The sequence below is a fragment of the Pleurodeles waltl genome, chromosome 12 (genome assembly GCF_031143425.1).
Source record: "Pleurodeles waltl isolate 20211129_DDA chromosome 12, aPleWal1.hap1.20221129, whole genome shotgun sequence".
In the NCBI taxonomy this organism is placed as follows: Eukaryota; Metazoa; Chordata; class Amphibia; order Caudata; family Salamandridae; genus Pleurodeles; species Pleurodeles waltl.
The window spans coordinates 213,651,974-213,671,281 of record NC_090451.1 but is presented as its reverse complement, the minus strand read 5'-3'; the positions used below and the strand labels follow the sequence as shown (position 1 = coordinate 213,671,281).

The 19,308-nt window shown below is 41.3% G+C and overlaps 1 protein-coding gene across 2 annotated transcripts in view; it reads right to left on the bottom strand.

Moving 5' to 3' along the window:
* Window positions 1-19,308, bottom strand: part of LOC138268676 (uncharacterized) — a 72,850-nt gene that overhangs the window by 24,879 nt on the left and 28,663 nt on the right. For both annotated transcript variants that reach the window (XM_069218556.1, XM_069218557.1), the window contains exons 3-4: window positions 8,041-8,180; window positions 2,750-2,846 (exon numbers count right to left, since the gene is read on the bottom strand). In XM_069218556.1, the coding sequence (XP_069074657.1) occupies window positions 2,750-2,846; window positions 8,041-8,180 (237 nt within the window). The remainder of the gene's footprint in view (window positions 1-2,749; window positions 2,847-8,040; window positions 8,181-19,308) is intronic.

Here is a 19,308-nt window from a genome sequence, read left to right as displayed (position 1 = left end):
ACAGGGTACAAAAATACCCTCAACGACATGGATCAATGCCTATGTAATAATGTTTCATTGGGATATTTAGGATGACTTAAAAGTGGTAATATAGAAAGTGTACCTAGTTATTATCTTTTATAGAAGAGTTCATTTTCTATAGTAGCTTTCCAAGTCTTATAGGGCAGGTACCTAATAGCATATGACATTGCCCCATATCAAAAAGAATATGAAGAATCCATTCTAATTAAACATTTCAAAAGAGGGTGAGAGGTTCTGGGTAAGGGCTTAATACGTAGCTGTAGCTACTGAAAAATGGGTACCTGTTGGTCCTCAGCATAGAGCAGAATGTTGACACTCATACTAGGGCTGTTTATTCTCCATTGGTTCAGCTCCATGTTGTATTGAGTCCTCTCTCAACAGATCTTCTTGCATTAGCAATGAACAATAATATCAATAGGCCTTGTTGCATTAGTAATGAACAATAATAGCTGTGATAAAATTTACATTTTAAGCTTTTGTAGTCCATAGCTAGAGTCTTAAATAAATACTTTGTACTTTTGATAACACCATTTAATGTTAATGTGTTCTGTGTGTCATGTAGCATGCCTATTAGTGATGAACTAAAGTGGTCCTCCTATGAAAACTATGAGACTTCATCTAAGAATCCGTTATTAATCTGGTGCCTTTACTTGGTGTAAATGTAGAGTCCTGGATAACAAATGTTGCAACCAGGCCTACATAAGATACCATAAAATGTAAAAGACCAGCATTGGGTCAATAAGCAAGACTCCGTTTACATCCTTTGATATGTTACCATCATTCAATTTCTAATGGATGTTAGGCCCTTTGGGTGCCCTGGCACAGAGGGCATAAGTGAGGCTCCATACCAATACAGTCTATTGGATGAATGTAAGCAAATATTGATGGAAGCTGTAATGGGCAGCATCAATAGGATCCCGTGAAACATAATTTCAGGTCAGGAGCAGAGAGTAAACCCCAGATAGTTAAGATCAGTGATTTTGCACTGATTGACACCCAGGGACGATAGGGGATTGTTAAGGGAACTGGGTGAACTAAAATGTGCTGAGATTGTGCAGACTTGTGCCCAAGCATGCAAATTGTGTGTTCACTGCAAAATCCGAAAACTGGTGCAATTATATGTGTAATCAAAGTGAGCATTCTCTCCCATTGCTGAAAGTTGATAGGTTGCTCAGAGTGCCATGGAGCTGCTTCTTGAGCTTGCAAACTAGCAAATAAATATATATTTATACAAGTCAATAATTCGATGATCTTGTTTCTTAAGCAACCAATATCTAAGCCTGTAGTCAAGGTGGACACTCACTTGCGAAATGAGAGATGTTCTTGAGAACCTACCCGCTCGATTGTACTCTGGAAGTGAGTGGGTGCGTGCTGTTGGGGTTGGTACGTGACTATCATCCCAACATAATGTGCATGTCGTAATTCTGCATGAGAGTGTCACTTGATGTAGGCCTCGCTGTGACATGCGTGCCAGGAAAGCATCACATGATGTGGGCTTCATCAAAAGTATGCCAATATTAAGTGTCAGTGTACCAGGTGCAGCTGGCGGATGCCAAACTGGATGTAGTAGAAAGAAGTTCCTGGATTCTGTGATAGAGCGCAGAGCACTGTGATGGAAGCTTAACCACAGGTAGGAGGCCAGGATTGTGTTGTCCTATTGAGTGTGGTAGGGTACAGGATATGATTAGATCCCAAATAAAAAAAAAAAACCTTTCCACCCCTTATCACAGCACAGTTTCAATATGTGCCTAGAAAAGATATTCGTTATGGGTGGCACTCAAAGTTAGCACCTTACTAGAGCATGAATGTGGTTAAATGTTGCAAAGTTGGCATCAAATACACTGTAAGCCTCTTGATGTTATATATTACGAAATAGTGGGGTAACTCTAGGCTCTGTGTGTGGGGCAAGAAGATTTCACTCTCAGATGCTAAATGTTATAGGGTGAGAATACCCATCGGTGGGCTAAGTTAGAAAAACAGTCCAAATTAACTCCTGTCGATCACACCAAGTGGAGTTGTATTTGGAGGATCAGTTCTTTATGAGTGACAAACAAGGTATTTTAATGTTAAGACCATTGATGTGGGTGAGGAGTTTGAAAACCCAACGTTGTCCTCAGAGCAGTAGTCTATGTTGTATTGTAGGTCCATCCTGTACTTTTTCTAAAATGATCCACTTCATATTGTTTTGAGTATGTTGTTTAGAAATGTAATGACTGGTAAGTTTTGTTGCTGTTCGTTGGCATCTAATTGTGCTACAATGTTCATTAATCCTTATCTTTACCGATCTTGTGATCATGCCTACATAGAACATTTGACACGGACGGTGAATTAGGTAAATACAGTTGTTTTTGTTTGACACACCATAAAAATCCATCTAACCAGAGATATGATTGTGAGTGAGATTCCATTAAGTTATTTAGGTCCGGTGATGCTTCAAGCTCCATTAAAGAGCACATGACACCAGATGAGACAGGAAGTAGAGCATCATACCATTAAATTGCATGAACGTAGGCACGTGTGCGATGAATGTCTCTCCATTAAACCTTTGACATAAAAGGAGTATCTCTCGACATAAAAGGAGTATCTGCCTATGCAGAAAATCAATACACACCATGCCCAACAATAACCCAATACTAGATGCAGCTCATGTCAATCTGCATTTTTCACACTTACTCGTCCATTTGGGACAAGTTACCATCTCTTTTGAAAGTTGAGTCTAGGCACTCACCTGTGATGAAGGTGTAGGACCCATTAGGGTTATCTTTCACAAGTGGGAAGAAAGCTTTCCAGGATGTGAAAGTGCTCAGGACAAGTGTATCCAAGACCTGAGAAAAGAGCAAATGTTACTGGAAGGCCTTTCTTTCCAATGACTTTACTCACAAGGGTATTTTTTAATTAAATGAGATTGAATTCCTACCATTATGTATTTGAAGTACATACTATGATGTGTATGCTCTAAGGCATACCTTTAGTGGGATTTTTCAAATATTTGTTGAACTGGCCCATGCCCTCGCTTCATTCAGTTTCTTGGTACATATAGCCGTGAAAAACAGAGTTAACATAACAATGATTTAAAACCTACTCACCGCCAGCCCTGGGAAAAAATTATTAGGACTGTACCCACCACAATCTAGGCTAATGCCAGCCAGTATCTCAACCACTACATGTCATGTTCTACTGAAAGCTCTTCAAACAAAGTCCATCATTCTAACCAGCTTAACCATCATCATGCTCACTAGCATTTTAGTTATACAAAGCACCAACCCTAACCAATCATGACAATTAACAACAACGTCATACATGGATGAATCATATTTTAAGATTTACAGTTAGATTGTATGCTTAGTAGGCTTTAACCAGTTTCTGAATTTGGGCCAGCTTACAAAACAAACAATAACAATGCCAATTGATTTGGCTTTTAATAGTGAACACCATTAGTGTGTATATTAGGTAATTGCTTAGTGTTTAGTTATCATATGTGAAAATACAGTAAAAAGAATTTAGTGTGCCAGTGTAATCAAAGCTTGAGAGTAAATACACTACTAGAGACCTATAGTGTGAGATCGTATATCTCTTCCCATATATATATATGAGTCTGTAAAAAAATAAAAAAAGGTTACAGGGACATTATAGTTAGGTTCACGTTTTACCCACACAAAACTATAGAAATTCATCAGTTATAGTTCTACTTATAGTTCTACTTATGTTAAGAAACTATTACTTGTGGCCTAAAGTTACTTAACTTCACGAGTTATAGTTTCTTCAGATAAGTATACTGTAAGTATACCTATAATTTCTATGGTTTTGTGTGGGTAAAATGTGAACCTAACTATAACTATAACGTCCCTGTAACCTTTGTTTTTTTCAGTGAATTTCTTTGTTTTTTTTAAATGTAAAGTAATATAGAATTCCCATATGTTAACAAAACCACCGCCACGCACAGCCTTTTGCCGTTCGCAGCAGGGATTGGCCCAGGACCTGGGACAATCCCCTCTGCATGCACCCAACCCCACACTGACCCTGAAGGCCGTGCACAGCAGTGTTAGGTGTGTAAATGGGTGTTTGTTTTTTATTGGGGTTTGGATCTGTGGATCTATTGTGAATTTACACTGGCGATCACACTAAGCACTGCGGTGGATCTGCAGATTGGCCAAAGAAAATTGGGGCATTTTTATGTCCAGGAGGGGTACCTCAAAGGCTCCTCCACGTGTCCTATGGGTCATGATACATTTATTCGGATCCCTTATATAAGTTTTTATTCCTATTTTCTCCCCAGGCCAAGCCAAGAATCAAAATGGCAACCACAACTTTCGTTTCAGGTTGCACCCAACCAATCAGGGCTTTGCTTTGAGTTCAGATCTGTGAGTCCCCCGGGAATAGATCCATGAAGGATTTGCGTCCCTAGATATACAATTTTCTTTTTCTTTAAAAACTCTGAAACGTCTGAACAGATTTACACCTAGTAACAAAGAACACTTTTTCTGGACCAAGATATAGCTTTCGGCCAAATTTGGTGTGATGCCGTTCAGCGGTTCAGGCTGTAGTTGTGTCTAAAAACTGCAAAATCCCCATTGACATTGCATGGGAAAAAATGTGTTTTGGGACCCTCCTTTTTTCTTGGCCACCCACTTAAAAAATCACCCCAAAACCATCCAGACAGCAGCAGAACTAACTGTTTTGAAAATTCCGTGACGATCCGTCGACTGCACCAAAGTTATTAGCAAAACAAAAAACATTTGTCTATGGAGAAAGTTGGCCCTAATTATAACTACCTACTGGCCATGTCCCTTCTACACACACCCTTTGCTTTGTACAGAAATCTTCACGGACAGACTACTCCCTCCAGACATCCAAGTTTGTTAGGTGGTCAAGCCCCTACTACACATACACTTTGCCTCTAAACACCCAAGCCCCATTAGGTGGCTAAGCCCCTACTAGGTACAGCTTCCGCTTTCAGACACCCAAGCCTCGTTAAATGGCACAGCCCTACTATGCACTGCCTTCGCTCTCTACAGAGCTCTTCATTGAGAGGTCAGTCCCTCCAGAGAGCAAAGCCCTACTAGGTGGCCAAGCCCCTACTAGCACATGCTTTGCCTCCAGACACCCAAGCCTCATTAGGTAGCAAAGCCCCTACTACGCATAGCCTTTGCCCCATGCACAGCATTTTACAAGGAGCTCCCTTGCTTCAGAAACCCAAGACACATGAAGTGGCCATGCCCCAACTACCCCCTTCCCCGGCACAGAATTGTTCTACATCTATGAAAAATGGTACAGTTGTCCTGTCTCAATGTGCTGGCACACATGGTGCAGACTTGCACCAATACAGACACCCTGGTTCTGTAGTACACCTGTGTCTGTGTTGTGGTCAGGATCGTTTTTTGTGCAGGAAGCAGTCCCTTTTTGCACTAAAACTATCCTTTAAACCTTTAAAGCGTTTTCCTCTATGTATTTGCACTGTAGAATGCAGCATATATGCAAAGAGGATAAAACTGAATTTCTCTTCATTTTGCCGGTCTCAAATATGCATAGAATTTGGTGTAAATCCATATCTGTAAGTATTTGCAGATATTGATTTGCATCAAAATGCATTACAGGATGCGCAGAAACACCCATACTCATGGAACCCCCCTTGATGCAAATTAATGCAAGGTAGTGTGTTGTACTGTATTGGAAACTTTTAGTCATAAAGAAATCTATTGTTATAAGTGTTTTGATTTCACTTACATTTATAACAATAGACTTACCATTTATGATTGCGTATAGACTACTATAGAAGACTATATCAAATGCTTACATAAATGACACACAAGACAAACAACATAATTTTTTTCATTTTAAAACCAGTAAAGGCAGTTCTGAAAATAACCATTTTCATTTTAAACATTTTTAGTTTTTTGTATTTTTGTTTTATTATGGAGCTCAATTTCAAAAACAAAAACGGGGCATCTAAACTTGGTTTGAGAAAAAACCTCGTTTCTCTTTGGACACTTGTGCTCCCGCACTAACTTGTGCCGTATGGCTGTACTCTGCTCGCCACTGTAGACTACTTTACTGCACCTCTGACAGTAAGTTATCACCCCCTGATATGCAGTTAAGGTCAGAGTGTGCTTGCAGACCTTCCCCAGGCACCAAATCTCTTGTTTCAAGAGAGGGTTCAGATGTAGAGGCCGACCCCATCCTCATCCTGTTGGTGCACTGCATGTACCAGCACACAGGATGGACAGAATGCATGTATGTCGACATGCCAGACGTCCAGTGACTGTACTTCTTATCAATGACCCTGGATAACTTCTTCTTGCAGATAGTACATGGGTCAAACCTAAAGGAAACGTTTAGGCACCTTCAGGTATTCTACAGAATTGGCATACCACGGATTCTTTGGTGGGCCGCCAACAGCTTTCCTTCTCCTCTGTCTCTAGCTTCCTCCCTCTCTTCACCAGGTGCCATAATGATCCCACTATAAAATACAAAAATACACAGCAAAGTGGTGGGCCCAGCACACGGATGATGCAACACCAAAGTGCTATCCCCATGTGAGGTTGAAGGAGTGAGAACTTCCTATAAATTGAACAAGACATTGGTACAAATCAATCAGATGTCTTTTATATGTGTGACATAAGGTTTACAATACTCCTGTGATACTCCTACAGGATTGTGGAACTAAAAAACGAAGCACAAAAAAATGACTCAAAAGACCCTTATTATTTGACCCATTTATAAAAGCTCTAGGCTCAAACTAAAATAAAATGCATTCTTTCATACTAAACACATTTTTTTAAAAACATTCGGTGCTCTTGGGACCTAGAAGAAGAAGAAGAAGAAAAACCCACACAGAACGTCCTCGGGGGCCTTTCATTAGTTGAGAGACTCCAGCAAGAGTACCGCTAAGCACAGAAAGTGAAGAAAAAAATAAAACACTTGATAATGCTCATTTTTAACATTAAAGCTTACTATTGCATATTCACAACACAATGGAAAGGGAAATTAACAATATACATAACTTTGATCATTAGATTATATTTCACCTGCAAAAAACCCTAGAAATTCACTAAAAAAAGCAAAGGTTGAAGTAACGTTATAGTTAGGCATACGAAACCAACTTTAACTTATGTTAAAGAAAAACAACATAGAAATGAGCTGGAAAAAGGGATGCTACAAGTAGGTATCCGAAAAAGGCTATAATTTACATTTTAAAAAAATCAAATAACTGAAAAAAATGCTAAAAGGGCATTATAGTTAGGAGACAATGTCAGTCGTTGCAGAGTTGTTGTGTGCAACTTAAGCATGGCCTACCATGTGGACACTGTCAGTGTAAGGTTGGTCAGTGTGCAGTACGAGGGTCTACACTGTCAAAGGGTAGAATCAGAATGATGTGCCAAGATGTGCAAAATGTACAGTATCCCTGAAGAGGTTGGCTATTTGCTTTATGCTTTGTTCGAACAAATAGGATTTTTTTAAATGGCAAATCACGTTTCATTTCACAGAATACTGTTCTTTTCACTTTCACTTTTACACCTTTGCTGATGGTACGTTCCAACTACACGGTGGTTTGAGTTGGTCCCCACATCTGATTTAAAATCACTGTTGTGTTTAAGGACCGCGTGCAATAAATTATTTTTCTTTTTATTAGCTCATTCATAGGAAATGTACTCAAGGAGAGTGAATGCCACCCTTTATGGAAAGAGTGATCTATGAATAATCTCCCAGGAGGGTTTGCCCAAACTGCAGAGTGAGATAGTTCTGTGACAAACACTATACGCCCCAGCGTCTTTATTTCCTCGATCATCAGCACTGCTTCAGACATCATAACTGCAACCACAACATTCATCCCACAACCAGGAACCAGATCTAGAAACACCTCTCTCAAAATTCATAGCGCCATGTTCTCACCTAGGGATATTGTACAATGAATTCAAGGTGCAGTGCTGTACAAGTGTCCTCACTCACTGGCTTCCTCACTCCACCGAGCACCTACTAGCATCTTGTGTGGTGTACTACACAAGCGAAGGACATACATACCCGGTTAAGTTCACTCAAGGTCTGCATGTGGGGAGGGCCTCCTTGCCACCAACTGAACCCCAGTGAAGAAACAACATCTGTGATTTTGCCAACACTCTTCAGCAGAGAGGCCTTAGCTGCCTCTGCTCCTTCTTCCGTACCTGGGGAAGATTTAAACCATCAGAAATTTTACTAAAGGAAATAGAAGTTCGACATTGCATAGCAGTGTAGGTTTCAAATTAACAGGATCAAGAAACAAAATTAAGGAGTTGTTTACCAGCTCTTAAGCTATGCAATGTTGCCCACATCGTACAGCTGATTTTAACTCTCCGACAGCACTTTTAGGAAGTGGTCTACCATTATCTCACACAGTAATAGTCCAATTAGCCATCATAAGCAGCATTCACAATATACTGATTAGAAAGGGTACAACAAAGGGGACATTAGATAGAATACACTAATTCACAGCTCCAGATACAATGGATTAAAAATTTAGACTATAGCAAATGATTGAATGTATAGTATATAATAATGAATTTATAGATATGTAGGTGCAATATTGCTACATATTAAAAGTAAAACCTATAACAATACATTGAATAAGTGAAACATAACTATGAATGAAACTTGTAGAAATTAACAAAAAATAATTACATTTTAATTTAATAAAAACATAAAAATACCACAATTGATAGGAGAAGCAATGAATTTAATACATAGAACAAATAAATAGACTTAATTAAGCATAAAATAATAAGACAAGGAACTTAGTAGATAGAACATAAGATGTAATAGATAGAACACAGCAAAGGACTGAATAGACTGAAAACAAGAACAGAATGAATGGGCAGAACACAACAATGGGTTAAGGAGATAAAGCATAATGGATTGACTAAGTATGTAAGCATGGCAAAGGTGGAACATGGTAATGGATTGAGGAAGTTGAACACAAGTGGGGAATGCATAATTGTAACATAACAAAGAACTTAATAGGTACAACATGAAGAACGATTATATAGGTAGAGCATAATTGCTTGAATTCAAAATTAGATATGTAAGACATCACAAAGAATTACATATGTAGAGCACAGCAATGTTCAATTTCACTATAAATATAGATCTAAAACATAACAATGATTAGTTTTATATTTCCAACACTGGAAACATATTTATATATATGTGTATCCCAGCTCCCGCTACACTTATTTTAATTTGTGAGCTATTTGTAATGATTTTTTATCCTTTGCTTGAGTTGGTGCTTTTATTGTTGAGAACCTACTGTCTTCTGTTGGGATTGTATGCTGTGGGAGTGGCCTTTTATTTTTCTCTGTCACCCTCCAGTCCGCTGCAGCCTTTTGGGCTGATTGTGCGGAGAGGGTGCCGACACTTACTCACTTCCGGCACCGACACCCCGCCATTTTGGCAGGTCGGTGCACCAGTGCCTCATTGCTTCCTGCCTTGCTCCTATTTAGGAGCATGCTGGCAAGGACGTGCAGCGGACGTGCCACTGGTGTGCTGAGGAAGTGCCTAAGGCAAGCTCATCTGCACCTGTCCCAGCCTTGATGGTGCCAGGCGCTAGGCAGGCTGATGGTTTTGGCCCAGAAAAGTAACATGTTCAGCGACATTTCCTGTCACATAAGCAACTTCTCGACGCACAGTCCTGTAACTCCCAAGCTGTCCGCCATTCAGTCTTAAATATTTCGGACCCCTCTTCAAAGCATTGTTTTAAGTGTAATTTCTGTTTTATGCTTAGCATTGAAACTACGGCCCCCCTAACAAATCTGATATAGGCTCCTGTCAGATTAAAACTTTGTATTCTCCAGCCCCCGTGTCTGGATCACACGGTGTGGGCTGCTCAATACACAGTCATTAATTAAGCACAACACTGAAACTCATTGCCTGCTCCTAATGGAGGCCCTTAATTGTATTTTTATTATGGAGAACTGGGCCAGGAACGATTCAGACCCTGACCTTAGGGATGCTATCCCTGCAGGTTACTCTATTTATAGGCAGGATTGGAAAGGCCGGATGGGTGGGGTTTTTGCTATTATTGCTAGGGCTATTTTGGGTTGTATATTGGATTCAATATCTCTTAACATCATAGATGGAACTGAGGCAGGCTTTATCAGGTTAAAGCTCTCAGCGAGAGTTACTTTCACTGGTATTCTAGTGTACAGACCTCCTGGCAGTAGGACCAAATGTATTGATTCTTGGGGACAAATTATTGAACCCTACATTACTTTATTGGGAGACGTTAACTTTCATTTTAATGATCTCGCTAATAAGAACACTATTTCCCTTCTTGAATTAATGGCAAACTTAGACCTGCCTCAGAAAATCAGGATGCCTACTCACTCACGCCCTGAACAGTGTCTTTTACAAGCATCCAGATTTGTCCATTAATTAAATCCGCTCTTTGAGCTGGACTGACCATTATATTATTCTCTTTAGCATCATCTTGAGACATTGTATACCTAATACCCTCCTAGAAAGTTGATTACCTGTAGATCAGTAAGATTACCACTGCTAGTTTTGAGCAAGCCCTTCATGCTTCCAAACATTGCAGAGTGTCTTCCCAGAGCTACTCTGCTGAAAGTTTTGATGTCTGGGTTTCCTCCTCCCTAGACTCTGTTGCCCCTTTAAGAACTAAAATAGTGTCTATGACGAAACCATCTGCTCCCTGGTTCATGGTGGAACTTAAGGAGCAACGTCTAAAATGTCGAAGACAGGAGCCCAAATGGTTATTTACCTCTAATACTCAGGAAAAACTCCATGAGAAAATTAAGCATAAGACTGTGCTGTCACAATATAAATTGGCCATTAAAACTGCGAAATCTGCCTTTTATACCAATAAAATCAGGACAGCCAGTAACTTCTCTAAGTGCCTGTTTAAAACCATTAAAGATCTGGCCTCCACTCCCTCCCACAATCAGGTCCTACTTCTCAAGATTTTTTGATGGTAGGCCTTTTTTTTCAAAAATAAGATCCTTGATTTATATTCCTCGTTTGATCTTTCATCCGCCTCAGACTCCCTACCCACAATAAAGGGCTCCTCTGGGCAAAAAACTGTTGAACATCTCCATAATTTCTCACCCAGAGACCAGGGAGCTACTTTTGAGGATTAAATCCGGGTCTCCAATAGATCCTTGTGCTGGTAAAATTTTCCATCTGGCCCTTGAGCCTGTTGCTGACTTCGTGAAAAACATTTTCGGGTATATTCTTCAAACAACCATATTTCCTACTGCTTGGAAACATGTCTCTGTTACCCCTTTTGAAAAAACCCAATGTTGACCTGGCCGATTTTCAAGAACTATCACCATATCTCCTTGTTCCCTTTTCCTGCCAAAGCCTGGGAAACATTTTTAAATCAGAAAATTGTTGATTTTATTGAAACACAGGGCGCTTTGATCCCTCACAAAATGGCTTTAGATCCAGCCACAATACAGAAACCGCTCTTGTGGCAGTAGTTGATAATATTCAGGGCCACGTTGATCAGGGTGAAGCAACCATTTTACTCCAACTCGATTTGTCCACTGCATTCGACACGGTTTGGCCTGTTCAGATGATTCAACGCCTGGAGGAGATTAGGGTTGGTGGCCACGCCCCCAGTCTTCTATCTTTCTTCTTTACCGACAGAGTCCAGGTGGACAACTGTGGGAATTTCAAGGCTGACGCCTTCAGTCTTCCTTTTTATGTCCCCCAGGGCTCTGCATTGAGTCCGACACTTTTTAATATCTATATGGCGCCATTGGCAGCCCTGGTCCGGTCCTTTGGCTTTAAGTTTCAATCTTATGCTGATGATATGCAGATAATTTGTGATGATCTCCAACAATGTGAGCTCTGTCGCCCAGTCTTTTAGGCAGTGTATTTCCAGCATTGAGAAATGGATGAGCAGTAATGCACTCAAACTCAAAGCGGGAAAGGCGGAGGTGCTGGTTTTTGGTGCCCAGAATTCAATATGGTCTGATATCTGTTTGCCCGAGGTATCTAGTCCTCTTTCCACCTCTGTGGATTCTGCTAATAATCTGGGTATTTTATTAGATAATTCTTTGAACTTTATCACCCAAGCTAGTCTCACGTCCAATACCTGTTTTATATTATCAGAGTACTGAGGAAGATGTTCCCTTTCATTTCACTTTTACAGCAAGTCTGTTTATCAAAAGCTTTGTGTGATTCTGAATGCAGGCAGGCGTGCCTGATATATGCCAAGCAAGCAATACATTGTTACAAGTTTACTACTTTGATATTCTTCACAAGAGATCCAACTACCATAGATATAATATTAGCAGTATTCCCTGTTATCAAAGAAAACTTTGTTGCTGTCTTACTCCTCCGGATGAACAAACAGCATTAAATATATCAATATCCATATGCAAATTAATATAAAAACATGCTTTCAGAAAGACCAATCTGTCACTTTCTGGTCATTTGTGAGGTCTTGGCTAACGTTCATGCATGTTGCTGAATGTCCAACTTGACTGTGAGATGACTTATACCACTTGCTTTAAATTAAGGATCCTCCATACATTTCACTTTTATTCTTTCTTATTTTTGTTTATGTTTTGATGCTCCTATATTTCATGCTGGTTATCACTTGACTTTTCACTTCTGTAGGCTTCTTCAATATGCAGTGTGCGTTGCTTCTTCTCCTTTTATTTAACGGAGCTGTCCAATTGTGTGTTCAACCTCCTGACTCTGTGATAGTACTAATTATGTTGACATCTTAGTTATTCTTACATTGTACCCTATTTAGTTGATTGTTGTGTATGTAGTTTTTTTATTATAAAATACAATAAAAAAATCTAAATGAAATAATGACATAGGGGCAAGTGCTTACAAAGCATTTACCTCTGTACTAACAAAGGGCAAACATATCATTTCATGACAGGTAAGTACCATCCACACTTAACTTTAACCTAGCAAATGTTTATCATGCAATGTTTAGCATTGGTGCTTCCCAGCCGGAATAAACAGAGAAATTATTAACAGGATGCTATCATAAATATGTTCATCACTTCTAGGCCCAAGAACGGAAAAATAAACAAGAACAATTATAGAATGTTAATCTTTGCTAAGGTTCTAACAATGGTAGTGACAAATGGAGGTTGTTACATGTTGAGGAGTAGGTCACTTTTAGCATTAAATATATCTTGCTATCTCTAGTGACCGGCACCACCAATACGTACACATTGGTGTTGTATTCAGTTGAGAGGGGATATTCCAGATCTTTGTTTGAGCTTTTGCTGGATTATGATGTAACCCCGGCAAGCAACCATTCTTGACAATCTTTGATTTTATATTAACATATACGGTTTCTGTCACACACACATAAATAAGCAATATACTTTACAGGCCTATTTCATGAATTGCTGCTCTTAATTTTGACCATTTGTTACAACTGCACTGTGACCTCTCAGGAGACAGTGATGTATTATGTTATTTGGACTCCACAAAAAGTAGGCAGTACATCTCTGATGTTTGCTCTCCATGCATGATTAAGTGTCTTCCCATATTTCCTTGATCAGTGTTGATCAATTTTGTTACTGCTGTCACCCAGAATGTTGTTTTATGACTCACGTAGAGCATTGGCCTAGAAAAGTGGTACTCAAGGCATGGAGGCCTCAAGGATGTCAAGCATGAGTTTCTTCTTGCCTTATGCCAGAGACACCACATCCCTGAAGATGCAGCAAAGTTTGTTACGCTGCGCTCAGATGCTGCTTCTCTTTCTGTCCTTGCGGATGGAACACGCTATCGATACTCGGAGCGCCGTTCCCCGCGTTTTTTGACTACACATTCTGGGAAGCATATATTTCGCTCCCGGTCGCACTACACTTACCTGTAGCCCTTTTTCTTCTTTTTGTTGTAGGTGGGTTTGTCTGGTCTTTTTACCTGTCTCTGTCCATGTTGTGTCCATCTTGTCTTTTTCGTGTTTTGTCCCAGCATGCTCTGTTTTTCTTTTATACTACTTTATTTTTCCTATACTGGTGTATGGGCTCTTCCCAATTCAAGATGGTGTTCTTTCCTTTTCCTGGGATGTCACTTCCCTTTTCTCAGTATATAAGTCAGTCAGTCTTGTTCCACCTTGCGTTGCAAACACTTCCTTCTGGTTGTGCTGTTCGCTCCTGTTCTTTGTTCCTGCTTTTTGCCTTGGGAGATTTTTGCCTGTTCTTTGTTCCTGCTTTTTGCCTTGGGAGATTTTTGCCTATTTTTTGTTTCCTGTTGTTTAGACCTGTTTTTTTCTTGTTTTTCTTCAGGAGTTCCTGTTTGAGGTTTTTTCCCCAGTGTTGGGGTTTTTTCCCTCGGGGACTCCTTCTGGAGGGTACAGTCTGCTTTGGCGTAGCCTGTCAAGCGGCACTGTGGCTACTAGAAGGGGTCGCCCTTATCTGGGAGTATCCAGAACCTGTGGAAGACTTGGTGTATTCGCCAACCCGGTATCCAGAGGTGAGAAGTCCAGCGCAGTACGTAACAGATTGCAACGCCAAAAGATTCCGTGCTGCGAGATCGCCATGGAAGATCCACAGGAAGAGGCGTCAGAAAATGCTCAAGCCATGTTGCAGACTGTCCAACAACAAGCCCAAGAGTTACAACAGTTACGGGCAGAGAACACTGCGCTATGACAGGCCTTGTCTTCCATATCAATGGACATACCACCCGTATCTGCTACTACTCCTCGATATTCTGGAGATCCTCTAAAGATGAAGGAATTTTTGGACACCCTGATGGTTTTCTTTGCCTTTCGTCCACTCCAGTTTTCTTTGGATAAAGCTAAGGTGGGCTATCTGATCAGCGCCTTGTCTGGTCCGGCGCTTGCTTGGGCGACTCCTCTGGTTTCTGCAGAAGACCCAGTCCTGGCTAACTATTCCACTTTCCTGACTCTTTTCAAACAAATGTTTGAGAGACCTGGGGTAGAAGCAGCAGCTGAAGAAGCCTTATGTGACATTCAGCAGGGTAATCAGGATGTTCTGCAGTATATAACCCACTTCAAACAGCTGGCAGCAGAAACTTCCTGGGTGGAACGCACCTTCATAACCCTTTTCCGCCGAGGCCTGCGTGAAGAAATTAAAGATGAGCTTGTACATTATTCTCCAGCTTGTTCTTTGAAGGAATTAATGGATCAATCTATGAATATTGAATATAGACTTCGAGAGCGCAAGATGGAGACGTAGAACGCGAGCTCCATACCAGTCTGGTACCTTTCGTGCTAGCAGTCGGCGAACGGAAGATATTCCATCCAAAGCCCCTCCAACTCCCCCTGAAGAACCCATGCAGATAGATCTGGTTCGTGGGCCATTGACAGAGTCAGAAAGAGAGGAACGACGACGAAAGGGACTTTGTCTGTACTGTGATAAGGCTGGCCACCTGATCCGTAGCTGTCCGGTACGTCCCTCAAGACCTGTGGGAAACGCCAGCTCCCGTCCCCTGTAAGGAGGAAGGAGACGGGAGGAGCTGAAGTACCATCAATATGTTCCTCCAAAGAAAGCATGTCCACCCTGTTTATCCTCTCGGTCAAGTTACAAAGTTCACAAGATCAAGAAGAACACCTTCTGGCTCTCCTTGATTGTGGAGCCAGTGGACTCTATCTGGATGAGACCTGGGCTACGAGTAAAGGAATTCCCCGCATTCTTAAAGAGAATCCTGAGCAGGTTCACAAGGTGGATGGCTCTCCGTTAACCTCAGGACCTGTGGTGGCCTCAACTCCTACTCTTTGTTTGACATTTGGGGGCATCAAGAACATGTTGCCTTTGATCTCATAGCCTCACCAAATCACATCATGATTTTGGGAATACCCTGGTTAGCCCGACACAACCCCTATATCAATTGGGAAAAAATAACTATATCCTTAACGTCTTCATTTTGTCAACAGAATTGTTATTCCACTACTTCTTATTGGACTCCCAAAAGGTCCTATCAGTCAACTAAGGATAACACTAACTCTATCAATATGATCCAGGGAGTTCCAGATTGTTATCAGGAATATATCAGGATTTTTCAGAAACCTAGTAATCCTATTTTACCGCCTCATCGCAGTTATGACTGTGCTATTCCTTTAATTCCTGATGAAGTCGTCCCCTTTGGTCGAATGTATTCTCCGACAGACCAAGAAAAGAAGGTGCTAAAGGAATATTTAGACAATAACTTGCACAACGGATTGATTGCTCCTTCCACGTCCCCGGCTGGGGCTCCTCTTTTCTTCGTCCCAAAGAAGACCAAGGATCTGCGTCCTTCTGTTGACTTTCGTGAACTCAACAGAATAACGATTAAGGATCGATATCCGCTGCCTTTAATCAGAGATATATTGGATGCCATTCAAGGAGCCAAGATATTTACCAAATTAGACTTACGGGGTGCCTATCATCTCCTTCGGATCAAGGAAGGAGATGAATGGAAGACAGCTTTCCGTACCCCTTTTGGGCACTATGAGTACCGTGTTATGCCTTTTGGACTGACCAACGCCCCTTCTGTTTTTCAACGATTTATGGATTCAGTGTTCTCTGATGTACTCAACCAATATGTAGTCATTTATTTGGATGATATCTTGATATATTCCCGTGATCCTGAGCAACATATCAATCATGTCCTGCAAGTCCTGGAAAGACTCAAGAAAAAACAATTGTTTTGTAAACCTGAGAAATGTGAGTTCCATAAATCTGAAGTAAAGTATTTGGGGTTCTGTATTAATCAACACAGAATATCCATGGATCCTGACAAGGTCAGTGCGACATTAGATTGGCCTTCTCCAACGTCCATTAAGGAAACGCAATGTTTCCTTGGTTTATCAAACTTTTATCGTCAGTTTATTCAGAACTTTGCCCACCTACAAAGTTTCATAACACAAACAATTAAGAAAGAGAACCTAAAGAAGGGTTTTGTTTGGACCAAGGATGCCGAACGCGCGTTTCAAGAATTGAAGACAGCCTTTACTCAAGCACCCGTGTTGCATCATCCTGACAATACCAAGAAAAGTATTGTTGTGACGGATGCCTCAGACAGAGCTATTGGGGCAGTTCTGCTACAAAAACAAGACAACGATGGACTGGAACATCCTATCTTTTATCTGTCTCATATCCTATCAGAGGCTAAACACAATTATTCTGTACTGGAACGAGAACTACTCGCGCTCAAAGTAGCTTGTAAAGAATGGAGGCATTTCTTGATGGGTTCCAGAGAGCCTTTTGAAGCCAGGACTTATCATCGTAATCTCCAATGTCTTCGGAGTTTTCCGTGTCGCAATAGTCGTCAGGCTCGATGGGCTTTCTTCTTTAGCCAGTACGATTTTGTGATCACATACATACCTGGTTCCCAGAATTCAGTGGCAGATGCCTTATCCCGCAGATATCCTGACATAGCCCAGAACTCCTCTCCACCTCTTATGGAGTCTAGCAGAATCATCGGAGCTACTCAATCTTTTCAAGAACGCCTTCAATCCGAGTACCAGTTTCTGTCTGCTTCAGAATGGGATAGAGTGACTCCTTTTTTGCAGAAGAAGGACAACTACGTCTATCATCAACATGCTCTTTTTCTACCTACCAAGAAAGAGTAAGACAGAAGCTCTACAAATGTGCCATGATTCTCCTATAGCCGGTCATCGAGGTATCAGGAAAACCCAGGAGCTGCTTCAGCGATCTTTTTGGTGGCCTTCGCTTAAGGCAGACACTGAAACCTATGTGTCAGCATGCCCAGTCTGTGCTCAGACTAAGACACCCCGAACTAAGGTGGCAGGCTTATTAAGACCTTTACTGGTTCCCACCGCTCCTTGGTGTACTCTATCCACAGATTTCATATGCTCTCTACCTACCTCCTCTGGTAACCAAATAATCATGGTGACCGTAGATTCATTCACCAAAATGGCCCATTTCTCAGCCTTGAAGAAACTACCGACGGCCCCAGAAATGAGTCGCATTTTTCTGCTGGATATTTTTGGCCTCCATGGTCTTCCGCAAGAGGTCATTTCAGACAGAGGGCCTCAATATGTATCACGTTTCTGGAGGGCCTTTTGTGCCTTATTTAACATTGAGATTTTTTTATCCTCTGGTTTCCATCCACAAACTAATGGGCAAACTGAAAGAGTGAATCAAGAACTTCAGCAGTATCTGAGGTGTTACTGCAATGCCACACAAAGCAATTGGTTGGAGTATCTTGCTCTGGCCGAGTTCTCCTATAACAACACAATACATAGTGCGACCAAGACCACACCCTTTTATTGTACCTATGGATTTCATCCGAGGACTTTCACTACTGTTTCCCGAACATCCTCTTCTGTGCCTGCTGTCACTTCTTTTTCACGACAGATCCATCGAATCCAGGGCCTACTTCACACAACTCTCCTAGCTTCGAAACAAGCAATGAAACGAAAGGCGGATCGTTATCGACAAGCCGCACCTTTGTATCAAGTGGGCCACAAGGTGTGGCTTTCTTCCAGATTCCTACCTTCCCAGTTTTCCACCAATAAGTTCAAGCCACGTTTTTATGGACCTTTTCGGATTTCGCAAGTCCTGAATCCTGTAGTTGTGCGTCTCCGCTTACCTCATACCTGGAGGGTTCATCCTTTTAACATGTGTCCCAGTTAAAACTCTTTGTTCCTGATCCATACCATCGCCAGTTCCAGCGTCCGCCTCCTCTTTCTATTAACGGACAGCCTGAGTATGAAGTCCAAGAAATCTGTGACTCCAGCATTTTTCGACACAAACTACAATTTTTGGTCCATTGGAAAGGATACCCTCTCAGTGACTGTTCTTGGGAGGATGCTTCCTCTGTCCATGCTCCCCGTTTGGTCTGCCTGTTTTTTGACAGTCATCCTGACAAACCTGGTGCCTCGGGGAGGGGACCTACTGTAACGCCGCGATTAGACGCGGCATCTCTTTCTGTCCTCGCGGATGGAACGCGCTATCGATACTCGGAGCGCTGTTCCCCGTGTTTTTTTACTACACATTCTGGGAAGCATATATTTCGCTCCCGGTCGCGCTACACTTACCTGTAGCCCTTTTTTCTTCTTTTTGTTGTTGGTGGGTTTGTCTGGTCTTTTTATCTGTCTCTGTCCATGTTGTGTCCATCTTGTCTTCTTCGTGTTTTGTCCCAGCATGCTCTGTTTTTCTTTTATACTACTTTCTTTTTCCTATACTGGTGTATGGGCTCTTCCCAATTCAAGATGGTGTTCTTTCCTTTTCCTGTGATGTCACTTCCCTTTTCTCAGTATATAAGTCAGTCAGTCTTGTTCCACATTGCGTTGCAAACACTTCCTTCTGGTTGGGCTGTACGCTCCTGTTCTTTGTTCCTGCTTTTTGCCTTGGG